This window comes from Caretta caretta, chromosome 6 (genome assembly GCF_965140235.1).
Source record: "Caretta caretta isolate rCarCar2 chromosome 6, rCarCar1.hap1, whole genome shotgun sequence".
Lineage (NCBI taxonomy): Eukaryota > Metazoa > Chordata > Testudines > Cheloniidae > Caretta > Caretta caretta.
Genome location: NC_134211.1, coordinates 61,123,531 through 61,139,969, shown reverse-complemented (window position 1 = coordinate 61,139,969; position 16,439 = coordinate 61,123,531). Strand labels below are relative to the sequence as shown.

Genomic DNA, 16,439 nt, shown 5'->3' with positions numbered 1-16,439 from the left:
AGTATCCTGGGTGTTAGGTATATGAGTTTGTGTGTTTGAACTGATAGTCCCCCAGCTGGCCAGGTTCCTTCTTTGTATGCTCTAATGATTAGCTTGAGTGCTGTCTTCTGTTGCTCGCAACTTTCCCAGTCAGCAGGGTGACATGGAAATAATTCTGGCCCGTTTCACTACTAAACACAGGATTATGAATTGGTGACATAGACATTCTGCTGGCACTTGGGAAAGCTATAGGCAGCTAAAGATGCATTGGAACCCTCTGTCTGTAGATTGAGAGAGACATTAATGCGTCTGCTCACATTCAGAAGATCATTGTCACAGCCCATACGGCAAGAAACCTAACTAAAATACCAAATAAAACAGATTCTCTGAAAATTGATGTCTGAGGACCCACTGGTCAGGGGAAGCTTTTCCACTGCCAAAAATGAAGTAGTGGGTTTTTCAAACCCTGAGTTAGGATAAGGGCTAGTGGGCCCAGGAACTACCTTTCATTATCCTAAAAACTTTTTCTTAAGACCTTGTGTCTATAACACACGCTTTTTGGAAATACATTTTATTCTTAATTAAAAATCAGATTGTCATAAATGTGCACATAGTACATACAGCAACCATATGGACATTAAGGTGATAAGTAACAGTCAGCATGGATTTGCCAAACAAATCATCTCAAATCAACCCGAGTGCTTTCTTTGACAGGGTAACAAGCCTTGTGGATAGGGGGGAAGTGGTAGACGTGGTATATCTTGACTTTACTAAAAGCTTTTGATACTGTCTCGTATGACCTTCTCATAGACAAACTAGGGAAATGCAACCTAGATGGAGCTACTATAAGGTGAGTGCAAAACTGGTTGGAAAACCGTTCCCAGAGAGTTATCAGTGGTTCACAATCATCCTGGAAAGGCATGATGAGTGGGGTCCCACAAGGATCAGTTCTGGGTCCAGTTCCGTTCAATATCTTTGTTAATGAGTTGGATAATGGCATAGAGAGTACACGTAAAAAGTGTGTGGACAATACCACACTGGGAGGGGTTGCAAGTGCTTTGGAGGATAGGATTAAAATTCAAAATGATCTGGACAAACTGGAGAAATGGTTGAAGTAAATAGGATGAAATTCAATAAGAACAAATGCAAAGTACTCCACTTAGGAAGAAACAATCAGTTGCACACATACAAAATGGGAAATGACCGCCTAGGGAAGGAGTACTGATCTGGGGGTCACAGTGGACTACAAGCTAAGTATGAATCAACAGTGTAATACTGTTGCAAAAAAAGCAAACATAACTCTGGGATGTATTAGCAGGAGTGTTATAAGCAAGACACGAGAAGTAATTCTTCCGCTCTACTCCACACTGATTGGGCCTCAACTGGAGTATTGTGTCCACTGCTGGGTGCCACATTTCAGGAAAGATGTGGAAAATTGTAGAAAGCCCAGAGAAGAGCAACAAAAAAGATTAAAGGTCTAGAAAACATGACCTATGATGGTAGATTGGAAAAACTGGGTTTGTTTAGTCTGGAAAAGAGAAGACAGAGGTGATGTGATAACCGTTTTCAAGTACATAAAAGGTTGTTACAAGGAGGAGTGAGAAAAATTGTTGTTGTTAACCTTTGAAGATAGGACAAGAAGCAATGGGCTTAAACTGCAGCAAGGGAGGTTTAGGAAACCTATGGAAATGAATGGAAAACAAAAAAGTATTACATTGATGACTCAGAATCAAATGAAATATTAACACACACATCCCAATTTCCAAAACTTCAACGTTTCTCAAGTAGATATTTAAGAATTTTCAGTTGGAACCATTGGTAACATGAAAACATTAGTCACAGAAATTACAGCAGAAGTTATACCAATTCCATAATGAAGGGCCCAATCATGCAAACTTTATTCAAATGAGTAATCCTTACTCACAAGTGTAGTTTACAAAAGTCACTCCCCATGAGGGCTTTCAGGGTCAGGCCCTAAAATTACAACTATCTTTTCTTTATAATCCCACTTGTGACCCTTCTATCACTAATCTTATCAAAACAAAATCTCTCCATGTGAAATTTCTGATGTGTGAACTCTTGCCAAAGGAGAATTTGGGGGAAAGTTTGAGATTAATTAAGCAAGATATTTGTGAAATATGAGAGTTTGAAAAATAAAGGTATTCCAATTTTACATATGGAATATAATGGGAAGATGTAAATTAGCAGCTACTAAAGCCATACATTTTTAAAATCAGCAAGTCTGGATAATTTGCATCCAAGAGTTTTAAAAGAGCTGGCTTCTGAGAGCGCTGATTTTCAATAAGTCTTGGAACACTGGGGAAGTCCCAAAATACTGGAAAAAAGCTAATGTGCCAATTTTCAAAAATGGTAAATGAGATGACCCAAGTCATTATAGTCCTATCAGCCTGACATTGATCCCAGACAAGATAATGGAACAGCTGGTACAGGATTTGATTAATAAGGAATTAAAGGAGGGTAACATAATTAATGTCAATCAACATGGGTTTATAGAAAACAGATCTTGTCAAACTAACGATATCTTGTTTTGCTGTGATTCCAAATTTGGCTGATACAGGTAGAAGTGTTGATGTAATATACTTAGACTTCTGTAAGACATTTGACTTGGTACCACATGACATTTTGATTAAAACACTAGAAAGTAGGGCTGTCGATTAATTGCAGTTAACTCATGCGATTAACTAAAAAAAATTAACTGTGATTAAAAAAATTAATCGTGATTAATCACACTGTTAAACAATAGACTATCAACTGAAATTTATAAAATATTTTTGGACATTTTTCTACATTTTAAAATATATTGATTTCCATTACAACACAGAATACAAAGTGTACAGTACTCACTTTATATTATTTTTTATTACAAATATTTGCACTTTAAAAATGATAAAAGAAATAGTATTTTTCAATTCTCCCCATGCAAGTACTGTAGTGCAATCTCTTTATTGTGAAAGTGTAACTTACAAATATAGATGGTTTTTTGTTACATAACTGCACTCAAAAACAAAACCATGTAAAACTAAAGCCTAAAAGTCCATTCAGTGCTACTTCTTGTTCAGCCTATTGTTAAGGCAAACAAGTTTGTTTACATTTACGGGAGATACTGCTGTCTGCTTCTTCTTTACAGTGTCACCTGAAAGTGAGAACAGGCGTTCGCATGGCACTTTTGTAGCTGGTGTTGCAAGGTATTTACATGCCAGATATGCTAAACATTTATTTGTCCCTTCATGCTTCCGCCACCATTCCAGAGGACGTGCTTCCATGCTGATGATGCTCGTTAAAATAATGCATTAATTAAATTTGTGACTGAACTTGGGGGAGAATTGTATGTCTCCTGTTCTGTTTTACCCACATTCTGCCATATATTTCATGTTATAGCAGTCTCAGATGATGACCCACCACATGTTCGTTTTAAGAACACTTTCACAGCAGATTTGACAAAACACAAAGAAGGTACCAATGTGAGATTTCTAAGGATAGATACAGCACTCGACCCAAGGTTTAAGAATCTCAACAGTGCCATGCAAGCGCCTGTTCTCACTTTCAGGTGACATTGTAAACAAGACATGGGCAGCATTATCTCTTGCAAATTGTAACCAAACTTGTTTGTCTGAGTGATTGGCTGAAGTAGGACTGAGTGGACTTGTAGGTTCTAAAGTTTTATGTTATTTTATTTTTGAATGCAGTTTTTTTTGTACATAATTCTACATTTGTAAGTTCAACTTTCATGATAAAGAGATTGCACTACAGTACTTGTATTAGGTGAATTGAAATATACTACTACTTTCTGTTTTTTACAGTGCAAATATTTGTAATTAAAAATAAATATAAAGTGCGCACTGTACACTTTGTATTCTGTGTTGTAATTGAAATAAATATATTTGAAAATTTAGAAAACATCCAAAAATATTTAAATAAATGGTATTCTATTATTGTTAACAGTGCGATTAATCACGCTTAATTTTTTTAATCCCAATTAATTTTTTAAATTTCTTGACAGCTCTAGTATAAATTGTTTGGTATTCATTTAAATATTGATATATAGGGTATAAGTGTGTGGTTTTTAAGGGGTCTTTGTTTTAAATTCTCCAGAGAGGTGTGCAGTTATTTAATATTATACTGAATATTGATTAAGTGGAACAGAAGAATCCAAACAGGGGGTTGTGACAGTCTTATGAATATTCCCCTTTGGTGCAAAGCTCAGCCTCAAAGAAACCTTAAGAGGGAAGGTTAAAGTTTGGGATGAGTCATGATAGGGACTGAAAGGCTGCCATAAGGACTGTAATATAAGGAGATAAGGACTTTCCCTCTCTGCATAAATCTTGTCAGTTTCTACAAAGAAAAAAAAAACCAGACACAGAAGCCCCCTTCTCCTTTTTATATCTGTCTCCCCATCATTCTTTCATCCTTTGCCTCAGTCACAGACACTGGGACTGCTTCACAGGTTTTTTCTCTAAACCCTGCACCTGCTTCAGTGACTCCATCCCCTTCCATCTCTTGAGTTCCCTCACCTCCACTCTAACTCCTATCTTTACCCTTCTCAACTTTTCATTCTCCTCAAGGTTCTTCCCCTTACAACATAAAACATACCTGGTCTCTTCCATCTTAAAGTCCAGCCTTGACCCCTTATCTCCCATAAATTATTGTTTCATCCCCTTTTACCACTTCATCTCTAAGCTACTGCTAAGATAATCCTCCTTGCATGCTTCTTTATTTCAATTGCCTCCATTGGCTCTCCCTCTTCCATAGCACCAAACATGAACTTGTTGTCCTAACTTTTCTAGCTCTTGATAATCTAGTTCTGTCCTACTTGTTCAACTTTTATCTTATCTCAAGGTAAATTTACATCTTTTCTCTGCCAGTGATATCAGCCATGATTGCCCATTTCTCTGAAAAGCACTTTCACACTTTCTCCCATGCTGCCTCTGACAAGTGGGAAAAGCTCCCAGAAAAATCTGAAAAACCATCACCTTATCTTTTTTTATTCCATCCTTAAAACTCACCTGTTCCATGGTGCACACAGTAAACTGCAATCTGAAAATACTTAGAGGTGGCAAGTTGTGATTATTGACTTGATTAATTAAGAATTGTGCACAAAGGAGCAGTGGCACAGGAGCCAGCAAACAGAGCTTGACTGAAAGCTTGGGGAATGGGCTATGCGTTGGTCTGCTTTTGGTTTTTGCATTTGTAGGGTGTTTTTGTTTTTTTGACAGGAGCTTAGGAGGGAAGGCTATGACAGCTGCAGAAGTATCAGTGGTAGGGCCCTGAAGAGGGGAAGAGACAATGAAGTTGACTGGATGTGGCACCTGTGGCATGTACATTATTCTGGAGAGGGTGTGACACAGCGTGGCCAGAGGGCAGCAGGAGAGTGTTAGAAGGGAGCCTTATTCCCTGTAGAGGGAAGAAAGTTTGCTATCGATTAATGAAAGCACCTGAAGCCAATTAGAGCACCTGAAGCCAGTCACCTGATAAACCCCCCCTGCTTCAATCAGCCAAGGGAAGGAGTTGAAGCAGAGTGGATTGGTGTTGGAGCAGAGAGCAGTTTGGAGGAGTTGAAGTAGAGTGGATTGGTGTTGGAGTAGAGAGCAGTTTGGAGGGAAGCAGAGGAGAGTTTGAGAAGTGCTGCAGTGGACTAAGAAGACCAAGACCTTAGGTAAAGGGACACCTGGTTTGTGCAGAGGTAGGGCAGGAAGCCCCATAAGCTGAAGGGCAGGAGAGGGAAGTAGTCCAGGGGAAGGAACCGCTAGTTCAAGCGGTTTACTGCTATCCCTAGGGCCCCTGGGGGGACCCGGAGTAGAGGGCAGGCCTGGGTCCCTCCCTCTCCACTCCCCTCCTCTAGGACACTAGTGAGGCAGTTAATACCCCAGTTCAGGGGCGAGAAACGGTGCCCTGAACCCTCCCCAAGAAGAGAAAGCGCGAGACCCATCGAAGTAGTGCTGGCAATTTGCCACAGGGTACCTGAAAGTTGCTTCATTTGCATGAAGTGCCACTTGATAGATCTGATGGAAGAGAAAATGGATATGTAGCTAGAAACTAGAGTTTCAAAGGGGAGCGGGGCAGATGATGGAGGGAAGAAGAGAGAAGGCTGAAAGGAAAACTCAAGACTTGCAGATGCAAGCTGGATCAGAGGACTCTGAGAGCAGACTGCTGGATTAGGAAAGTGACCAGTGGAAGCATGTGACTATGAGAACAAGGCAGAGGAAAAGACTGGCTAGCAAAGGAGAAATAGAGCTGAGGAGCAGGTTTGCTGAGTTGGAAAAGGAAGGGGAAAGGCAGGCAGTACCAGAAGATGAGAGCAAAAAAGAAGAGAAGAGAAGAGCAGCTAGTCTTACAAGAAGAGAGGAAGAGCCAGTGGAGATCACCAGAGTTTGGAGCCCCAGGAGGATAGAGGATGAATTGCAGAAGATTGCAAATGACAACAGAAAAAAAGACTTGCAGCCAGAAAGAACAGAAGGGGGAAGGCTGGAAAATTGTACCAACAGGCAGGGGTAGGTCTATGCTACTGGAGACTCCCTACTAGGAAGAACAGACAGGCCTGTCACCAGATAGGCCGGATCACAGAAGGGTGTACTGTCTGCTAGGATCTAAGATACAGGGTGTGGACCAGAATTCCAAGAGGATCCTAATGGGAGCATGAAAGAGTCCACTGATTGTCCTTCATATGGGAACAAATGACACTGCTAGATTCCTGCTGGAATGCATCAAGGAAGAATACACGAGGTTGGGGAAGACGCTTAAAGAAATGATCTTCAGGTGATCTACAGTGGGATTCTACCTGTCCATAGAGGAGAGCGAATGCAAGATAAGATTATGATGATCAACAGATGGCTCAGGCAATGGTGTAAATGATGACTTTGGGATGATCAACTGCTGGGAGGCATTCATGGACAGAGAACTGTTCTTATGTGATGGACTCCACCTGAGTAGGGAGGGAAATAGACATCTGGGCTGGGAGATGGCCCATCTGATTAAAAGAGCTTTAAACGTGGAATTTGGGGTGATGGCTGGAAGATGCTCCATGTAATCTTCCCACCTGATTCGAATACTGAGCGGGAGGAAAATCAAGTAGGAGAGGATACAGTCATGGAGAAAGGAACAATAGAAGGTAGTAGCAAGGACAACGTGAGGAACGAAAGTGTGAGTACCACTGATAGTAACTGTAAGTTAGGCAATACTGGCAGTAAAATGTACCTGAAGTACGGAATCTGGGCAAAGCCAAGCAGAAACAACTAAGATGTCTGTACACCAATGCAGGGAGCCTGAGTACCAAAATGGATGAACTAGAATTACTGGTGCAGGAAGTAAAACTAGGTATTAAAGAGATAATAGAAACACAGTGGAATAGTAGTCATGACAGGAATATAGATCTTGAAGGATATGTGCTGTTCAGGAAAGACAGAAATAGAGGTAAAGGTGGTGGAGTAGCATTGTATATTAATGATGAGGTAGAGTATAAGGAAATTAGAAGCGATAGAAAGGATAAAATAGAATCTTGGTCAAAATCACTTGGGGAAAGAAAGGTAATAGAGGCTCTACTGCGACAGTACTTGAGGGCTGCTACTGACTTCCAAGATTTGATTTGGATATGGATAGTGACATCTTTATTATTTTTAATGAAAAATATTATTGGAAATTTTGTGATTATGGGAGACTTTAATATCCCAGATATTGATTGGAGAATAAGTACTACTAATAATGGTAGGGCCCAGATATTTCTGGATGTGGTAGCTCATAAATTTCTTCACCAAATAGTCCTAAAATGAACAAGAGGTGGTGCCATTTTAGATTTAGTTTTGGTAAGTAGCAAGGAACTCATAGAAGAACTGGTTGTAGAGGACACCTTTTGGTTTAAGTGATCATGAGTTAATTCAGTTTAAACTAAATGGAAGGATAACCAAAAATAGATCTGAAACTAGGGCCCTTGATTTCAAAAGGGAAAACTTAAAAAATATTAAAGGAATTAGTTAGGGAAGTGGACTAGAACTCAAGATCTGAATGTGGAGGAGGCTTGGAATTAGTTTCTGCAACTTTGACTTAACGTATCTCAAACCTGCATCCCAAACAAGGGGAAAAAATTGTAGGAAAGGGTTGCAGACCAAATCAGATGAACAAGCATCTCAAAACAGGTTATTAAGAGAAAGCAGAAAGCCTGCAAGGAATGGAAGAAGGGATGGATCAGCAAAGAGAGCTACCTCTTGCAGGTCAGAAAGTGTAAAGAAAAACTGAGAACTGCCAAAAGCCAAGCAGAGCTGGACCTTGCAGAGGAAATTAAAACCAATAGTAAAAGTTTCTTTAGCCACATAAATAAAAAGAAAACAAGGAAAGAAGAAGTGGAACTGCTAACCACTGAGGATGGGGTGGAGAGTAAAGATAATCTAGGCATGTCCCAACACATAAACAAATATCTTGCCTCACTTTTTCACAAGAGTAATGAGGAGCTTGGGGGCTGTGCCAGGGTAGCTAATGGGAATGAGGATATGGAAGTAGAAATGACCACATCTGCGGTGGAAGAGAAACTCAAAGAAACTTAATGGTACCAAATTGGGGGGACCGGATAATCTCCATCCAAGAATATTAAAAAACTTGGCACATGAAATTACAAACCAAATAGCAAGAATTTTTAATGAATCCATAAACTCAGAGGTCGCACCCTATGATTGGAGAATTGCAAATATAGTACCTATATTTAAGAAAGGGGGGGAAAAAAGGGATCTGAGAAATGACAGGCCTGTTAGTTTGACCTCAATTGTCTGCAACATCTTAGAACAAATTTTGAAAGAGAGAAAGTCGTTAAGGACATAGAGGTAAACAGTAATTGGGATAAAATACAAATGATTTTATAAAAGGTAGAACTGTGCCAGACCAACTTGATCTTTTTTATTTGATAAGTGAGTTTCTAGACAAAGAGAATGCAGTAGATCTAATCAATCTGGATTTCAGTAAGGCATTTGATACAATTCCACATGGGAAATTATTAGTTAAATTGGAAAACATGGGGATTAATAAGATATTTGAAAGGTGGCTCAGCACCCTGGTTAAAGGGGAGACTACAACGGGTCGTACTGAAAGATGAACTGTCAGGCTGGAGGAAGGTTACTAGTGGAGTTCCTCAGGGACTGGGATTGGTCTTGGGACCATTCTTATTTAACATTTTCATTCACTACCTTGGCACAAAAAATGAGAGTATGCTAATGAAATTTGCAGATGACACAAAGTTGGGAGGCATTGCCAATACGGAAGAGGGCCGGAATATCATACAAGAAGATTTGGATGCCCTTGAAAACTGGAATAATAAAAATGGGATGAAATTTAATAGTGTAAAGTCAGGGACTAAAACCAAGAATTTTTGGTATAAACTGGGGCACATCACTTGGAAGCAACAGAGGAGGAGAAAGACCTGGTGTATTGATCAGTCACAGAATGACTATGAGCTGCAAATGTGATGCAGCCATGAAAAAGGCCTAATGTGATCCTATGATGGATCAGGCGGGGTATTTCCAGTAGAGATAGGGAAGTCTTATTACCATTATACAACTCACGGCTCAGACCTCATTTGGAATACTGTGTGCAATTCTGGTCTCCCATGTTTAAAAAAGATGAATTCGAACTGGAACAGGTGCAGAAGAGGGCTACTATGATTGCTCTCTAAATACATCAGAGGGAGAGCAGTTATTTAAGTTAAGGGCCAATGTTGGCACAAGAACAAATGGATATAAACTGGCCATCAATAAGTTTAGGCTTGAAATCAGATGAACTATCAGAGAAGTGAAGTTCTGGAACAGCCTTCTATGGGGAATAGTGAGGGCAAGACACCTAACATGTTTCAGGACTGGGTTTGATAAATTTATGGCAGGGATGGTAAATGAGATTGCCTACAATGGCCCATCTGCAACTGATGTTAGCAAATATCTCCAACAGCTGGAGATGGGACACTATTTGGGGAAGGCTCTCAGTTACAACAGAGATTTATTTCACGAGTGGCTGGCTGGTAGGTCTTGCACATATGCTTAGGGTCTAACTGACTACCACGTGTGGTGTCTGGAAGGATTCTCCCACAACTGAAATTGGCAGAGACCCTGGGAGGTTTTTGCCTTCCTCTGAAGTGTTGGGCATGAGTCACTTGCTGGTTTGAGCTACAGTAAATGGAAGATTCTCTGAAACTTGAAGTCTTTAAATCAAGATTTGAAGACTTCAGTAACTCAGCCAGAGGTTATGGGTCTATTACAGGAGCGGGTGGGTGAGGTTCTGTGGCTTGCGATGTGTAGTTCAGCCTAGATGATCATGATGGTCCCTTCTGCCCTTAAAGTTTATGAATGTATGAGTCTACATGATATTATTTTTGTTACTCTGTCTCCTCCACCCTGACCCACGTGTTTGTCTCATCTACCTACTTTGTCTTGTCTTTAGAATATAAGCTCATTGAATCTTATATGTTTGCACAGCACCTAGTACAATAGGATTCTGATCTGGTTGGCCTCTAGGCACGACCACAACATAATGTTAAATTATTAATTATTATTATTTACATGGCATCCAAATTGTGCTAGAAACTTTACAGATGTAGAATAAGGCCCCTGCCCTGAAAAACATATAATTAACTGAAAACATTCTATCAAAATACAGTCTAAGGAGTAGGCGAAGGAAGCAAACAATTGACAAAGGAATGCAGAGAGAAAGAAGGAATATATGGAGTATCAGAAATTAAATACTTGAGTACAAAGATATGAGGAAAGTATAGAAAAAACACTTGGGTAAGGGGATGTGTGGGGTGTACAAAATTAAACAGCAGTGGTGCTGGTGAGTAGAAAATGAGATGCTGAGCAGTGGGAAGGATTTTAAATGGTGGTAGAGGTTGACATCAAGCTTACTGAAGAAGAAATGTTTTGAGGGAAGGGAAATAAATTCAATTGGAATGGCGTGCAGAGCAAAAATTGATTGATTATGGAAGAGTAGAACAGTTGAAATGAAGGGGCAGTGAACTGATTAATTGGGGAGTGGTTTTCCCCTGGCTAGGGGAGAACTCCTACCCCTTTCCCTTATCCTTTCTCGCTCTCATTCCTCTCCTTTCCATCCATCTCACTATCCATCATTTTATTACGCACATTTATTCTGATTCTGAAGGACATCTTTCTGTCTGACACCACCTTTTCTGGAAGTGGTTTTATACCTATCTTCTTACAATTTCTCTTGTTAATTTTGAGATCAAAGAACCAAATGATGACAAGAGAGGGGAAAAAAGGCAAAAGCTCCTTATTCTCTTTCCTCCAAGAGGATCTGAAGAGAGATTGACAGTACTAGCAAGGTGTTAGTCAAGTGTATAAACTGCTGATTGCAATTGTCATGACTGTCCAAAATGAATAAGAAGAGCAGAAGCATCTTGTAGACACAAAAGACGAAAGGCATATACACTAAAAAAAGTTCTTATAAATTAGCCATGAAGATCCTGACCTATGAAGATCAAATTAAGGGGGGGATGACAATGGTATCATGAGAGTTTAAAACAAGCTAGCCAAAAACCCTGGAACTAAGTTTAGATGACAATTTGTTAGTGTATTGCTGAGAGACATGGAATTCATTATTTTAATAATAATGAAGAATGTACACTGGAGATAATAGTGATATAGATGCTTATTACAGTAGCATCAAGCAGAGTGTCAGTACCCGTACAAGTTCATATATTGGACATGGATTCATCATCTGCTGTGTTAACTCCAAAAGAGTCCTTTCCTCATTTCGTAAATTACATTTTTAACATGTCATGTCTGAAATACAGACACATTAGACTATTTGATCAATGGTTTGGATTATCATTTGTCTGAGGAGGCACACAAAGGTGAAAAACTAAGAGCAACACTATGCAGCCTCTGCCAACAAGACTAATGTTACAATGTCCAGAGAATTTTTACCAATAATAAATAAGAAAGCAGCTTGCTGTTTGATGAGATCAGATAGTCCAAGTCTCTCCAAACCAATTGGTTTTCTTTGGGCTCACTAATCTGTAGCTATAAACATGATAAATTACAATTTTCTGATGACATCTTAGCTCATTCTTTTACCTTGGAATCTAGTCTGAATTTTTTTGGGGTAACAACAACAGCAAATGATATTGCCAGACTCTTAACTATGGCCCTCCTACCTAAATTGTCAGAGCAGCTGACTATCCTAAATGTGGCCTTGTCATGTCATGTCCTTCCTCACTTTTGCCTGTTGTTCATTGAAATTCAACAATATCTACAATAAAAGTCCTTTTTATTCCGCATCCTCAATTTTTGCCCCTACATTGTGGGAAATCCTGACTCTAAACACAAAACATTAGAATTTAGTAGAATCTATAAATGATTAAAGCATAAACAAGCAAAATATGAATGGCTAATTCAAATGACACTCTAATTTGATACACTCACCAAGGAAAAAAGTATTTAAAGAGGCAATGCAACTTGATGGGGGAAAAAGCCACCAAGACTCCAAAGCAATAATTTTAAGGGATTATTTTAATGAGGTTGGATAATTTATTAAATATATGAGATGATGAAACAGACATGTTTCATAGCAATGAACATTTTGGCATCCAAATGAGGATACTCACTGACACAACCCACAATATCTTAATCCTCAACCAAATATTTTGGCTATAGGATAGATCTTATTAAACTCTGTGTCCTTAACAGAATAGGCTCAGTGGCTTTTCATATATTTAATTTTTTTTTAAAGCACCACTGTATGTCTGCTAGAATAAAACAAATAACATGTCCTCTTTACACGCTAGGAGAGGAGGCAGGCAGTATACTTGCAGATACTATTAATGCAAAAGCCTCTTGTAGGTGTGTCTTACCGGTTCTCCTGCACTGCCTGCTGCGTGATGGGAATAACAGATGAGACCCGGGATGGGCTGTTCACCTTTTGCCATGATAACAGCAGAACTGGTGTAGGATGGATGCTTCTAATGTACAATACATAACAGCTATGAATACAGTGACAGGAAAACATGAAACTATACAAGCAAAATGACTGAGAGGGAACAAGGGTGAATACAGGTGGGACACTGAAATGCCAAGTGCTGAGAAATTTATATGAGCACAATCAGTTTAGATCTCAGGTATTTTCTGCCCATAAAAAATTGCACTAAATACGTAAGTCTTTGGCCATTTCAAAAGAACTATTTGACTTAATTAGACATAACATTTAAATTAATATTAACAAAAATTGCAACTTGCAGTTGATAATTTACATCACCTTTTGCTTCTATTCCTGCAAACCTATATGTAATCAGGATTTTTTTGTTCATGAGAAAATGATGTTAGGTTGGAGGCATCATGGAAACATGATGGCTCATTCCTGAGCTTCATCTTTTGGGAGCAGGAATGCTGCTATTATGTTTTAAATAAAAAGTGGCATACTGTCTTTTTGATTTATTTAAAATGAATTCCTTATCTGGATATGGTGATCAACAGCAACTGAAAAACATCAGCTTAGCCAGCTGTAGGGTGGATGAACTTAAATAACCTTTCACAAGCATCTAGCAACACACAAACCTTAAACACGTATAAACTGAATGCATGAAACAAAGATAAAAGATACAGTGCTGCAACTAAAACAATACTATTGATTTGGCAAAACAAAATTATAGAGAAAATAGTATTTTAACTGTTTTTGACACATTGAAATCATAAATTTTTCCAAGCACTATTTTAACAAATTATTGCAAGTCATTTTTCTTTTATATGCCAAAATTTCTAATCCTAGTCTTAGTAACATTTGCCTAATCAAACTGGCTAAAGTAATGAAATCTAAATAGTAATGAGACCTATTTGTTGTAGCAGAATTCCACATCACTAGGCCCCCAGAACACAGATGTATATGGGGGAATACCAGTAGCCTGGGTAGATTATTAGCTATTCTACAACCTACTTGTCATATTTTTTTTCCATTTTAGCTTCGGGAAATCAATACTGTCCTTTTAAACAGAACACTGTGATAGCAGGAAATGAAGTACCACCTACTGGAGGTAATACAGTCAGGCAGGGCAGGTGCTTTAAGTAAAAATAAAAAATTCTAGCACTTCAGAAAATGGTATTGTAAAGTCCAAAAAAGCATTAAGATAATAGCAGGGTATGTGTGGTACCTTACAAAGTTTGTGATAACTACCAAAACAGGGCTCGCATATTGTTGTGGAGCTGGATGGTACTGATTTTTAGACAATGTATTTAAAATTCATCAGTTTGTAAAACCAAAAAACAAACATGTTCCTAAAATGCAATTGGATGTTGGTGGAAAGTACCTGAGATAGAAACCTAAGTGCCTCTTATGCATATGACTTAGACTCACCTTAGCTGCAATGGCTGCAGCAGTTATATGTGAAGAAGAACTGTCCTCTGTTGAGGCAACTCCACTATCCTTCTTCTCTTCCTCCTCTTCCTCGCACTGTACACCTTTGTCTTCTGTCTGTTTGTGTGGGCTGGTGGTTGGAGGAGGAGAAAGAGGAGGTGGCGGTGAAGGCAGGTCTTCAAGTTCATCATGTACTTCCTTTACTTTTACAATGGCATCCCGCAAAAGGTCAATGGCATGAGGTAGAGCTGGCAGTATAAACTGAAAACATTCCTATGTACAACAAGAAGAGAAATGACAGTGAAGAGTTACCTGCAGATGAAAATAGGGATTTGACTTCTCTGTCAGTAAGGAGTAATTGGGGTTTAGATCAGATTTGACATCTGATAAAAACATTAACATCCAATTGCTGATGGGAGGAGAATCAAGTGAAAATCTAATAGCTTAATCAAAGGTGAATTGGGCGCTATACAGTATTATTATTCATACACAAGAACACTATGTTGTGCAACAGCTAAAATTAACCAACCAATATTACAAATATAAAAATCTAGGATGTCAACAGTTAAGTGCCATTGTACACACCATCCAGTAACCAATCCACAACAGTTTATAAAATGATCATTAGCCAAACCACAGAACACATCACAAATATTTAAACAGACATTCAACACATAAACAACCTTTATTCTATGCCTATAGTGATCCTAGACTCAAACTGTCCCCATTTTGCTCCTTTCATATCTAAAGAAAGATTCTTCAAATCCTTATTCACACCATTAGGGGTTTCTATAATCATGCTTTCATATGGTAAGATACATTACTTTTTATTCTTGGACTTTTCCTATGGGCTGTAGAATGACAGACTATCATTAATATCATCATAATTTCTTATAACTCAGGATAATTTAACAGTGACCATATAAAATCTATCCTCTAAACCTCCCTTTGTCCTATGTTTTTCTAAAAGATTGTAAGAAGTTTCCATCCTATGGTTGGAGAAATTGAAAAACTGTAGAGACCCTGTAACTGTACCCCGTAACTGTACCCCTTGTACCTATAATACCAGTCATAAGTGTGATGCATTCCCACAACACATATACACAAACTACCTATGTATTTAGGAATATTTTAACAAAATTAAAACAATCTAGTTGTCTCAGATCCACAGGATTGGTGCTATGGACCAAGCTTTGGTACAGTCTGTAGGAGGAACCCTTTCAGTGTTCCAGGCCGTCACTTGTCCTCCAGGCTAAGCCACATGGCTTCACTGCCTCCTTAGACTGGACCTCTTGGCCTTCAGCACTCCTGCTTTACACCGTAAGCTCTGTTCAGCAAGTGCAACTGAGATAGACTCCTGGTAGAGACTTGTATGCTCTTCAGGGATTAATGGACCTCAGCAAGCATTTGCAGTGACACTCAAACAGCTTTGTCAAAACAGTAGGGTTTGTTAGTCGACTGGACCACAGCATAGGAAGTCTTTAGGTTAGCACAGAGAACTGAAGGTTAAAGCATAGCCCATTCTGGTTAGCCCAGCAAAGCTACACCAGTGCAGCTGTGCTGATGTAAATCTGTAGTTCTGACCTCCTTGGCCAGACTCCAAGTGAGAGCCCTGACTCTTTCCAACAGCCAGCTCCTATCGCCTGCCTCGCACTTCCCAGCCCTTTGTTTTCAAGCTGGGGAATGTTGCTCAACTTCCTCGCTGAGAAGTGGGGAAATCTGTATCCCTCTGGATCATTGGTTGCTAGGTGTCAATGTTCTGATATTGTCTTCTCAGAAGTTCCACTGATATGGGGACTAAGGGCCAGACAGCTAGATGACATCCATACCCATGTCTCTTAGGCTTTGTCTACACTACAAAATTAAATCAACTTACGTTACAGTGATGTACAGTCACTACAGTAATTAAACTGCTGCTGCATGTCCACGCTACGCTCCTCGTGTTGCCGGTGTGCATCCACAGTAGCAGCACTTGCATCGATGCAGAGAGCAGTGCATCATGGGTAGTTACCCCACTATGTACCTTGCCACCACCTAGCACGGGGTGTTTTGTGAATGGTTCCAATGCCTTATGCGCGCAAACGAGTTGCATTCTCAGCTCCCAACGTTCCGAG

The 16,439-nt window shown here is 39.3% G+C and overlaps 1 protein-coding gene across 26 annotated transcripts in view; it reads right to left on the bottom strand.

The window, feature by feature from the left end:
* Positions 1–16,439, bottom strand: part of GPHN (gephyrin) — a 587,889-nt gene that overhangs the window by 190,093 nt on the left and 381,357 nt on the right. For 16 of the 26 annotated variants that reach the window (XM_048851950.2, XM_048851956.2, XM_048851955.2 and 13 more), the window contains 2 exons: positions 14,326–14,598; positions 12,833–12,940 (listed from right to left, as the gene is read on the bottom strand). In XM_048851950.2, the coding sequence (XP_048707907.1) occupies positions 12,833–12,940; positions 14,326–14,598 (381 nt within the window). The remainder of the gene's footprint in view (positions 1–12,832; positions 12,941–14,325; positions 14,599–16,439) is intronic. The other 10 variants (XM_048851958.2, XM_048851961.2, XM_048851970.2 and 7 more) reach the window with 1 other exon arrangement.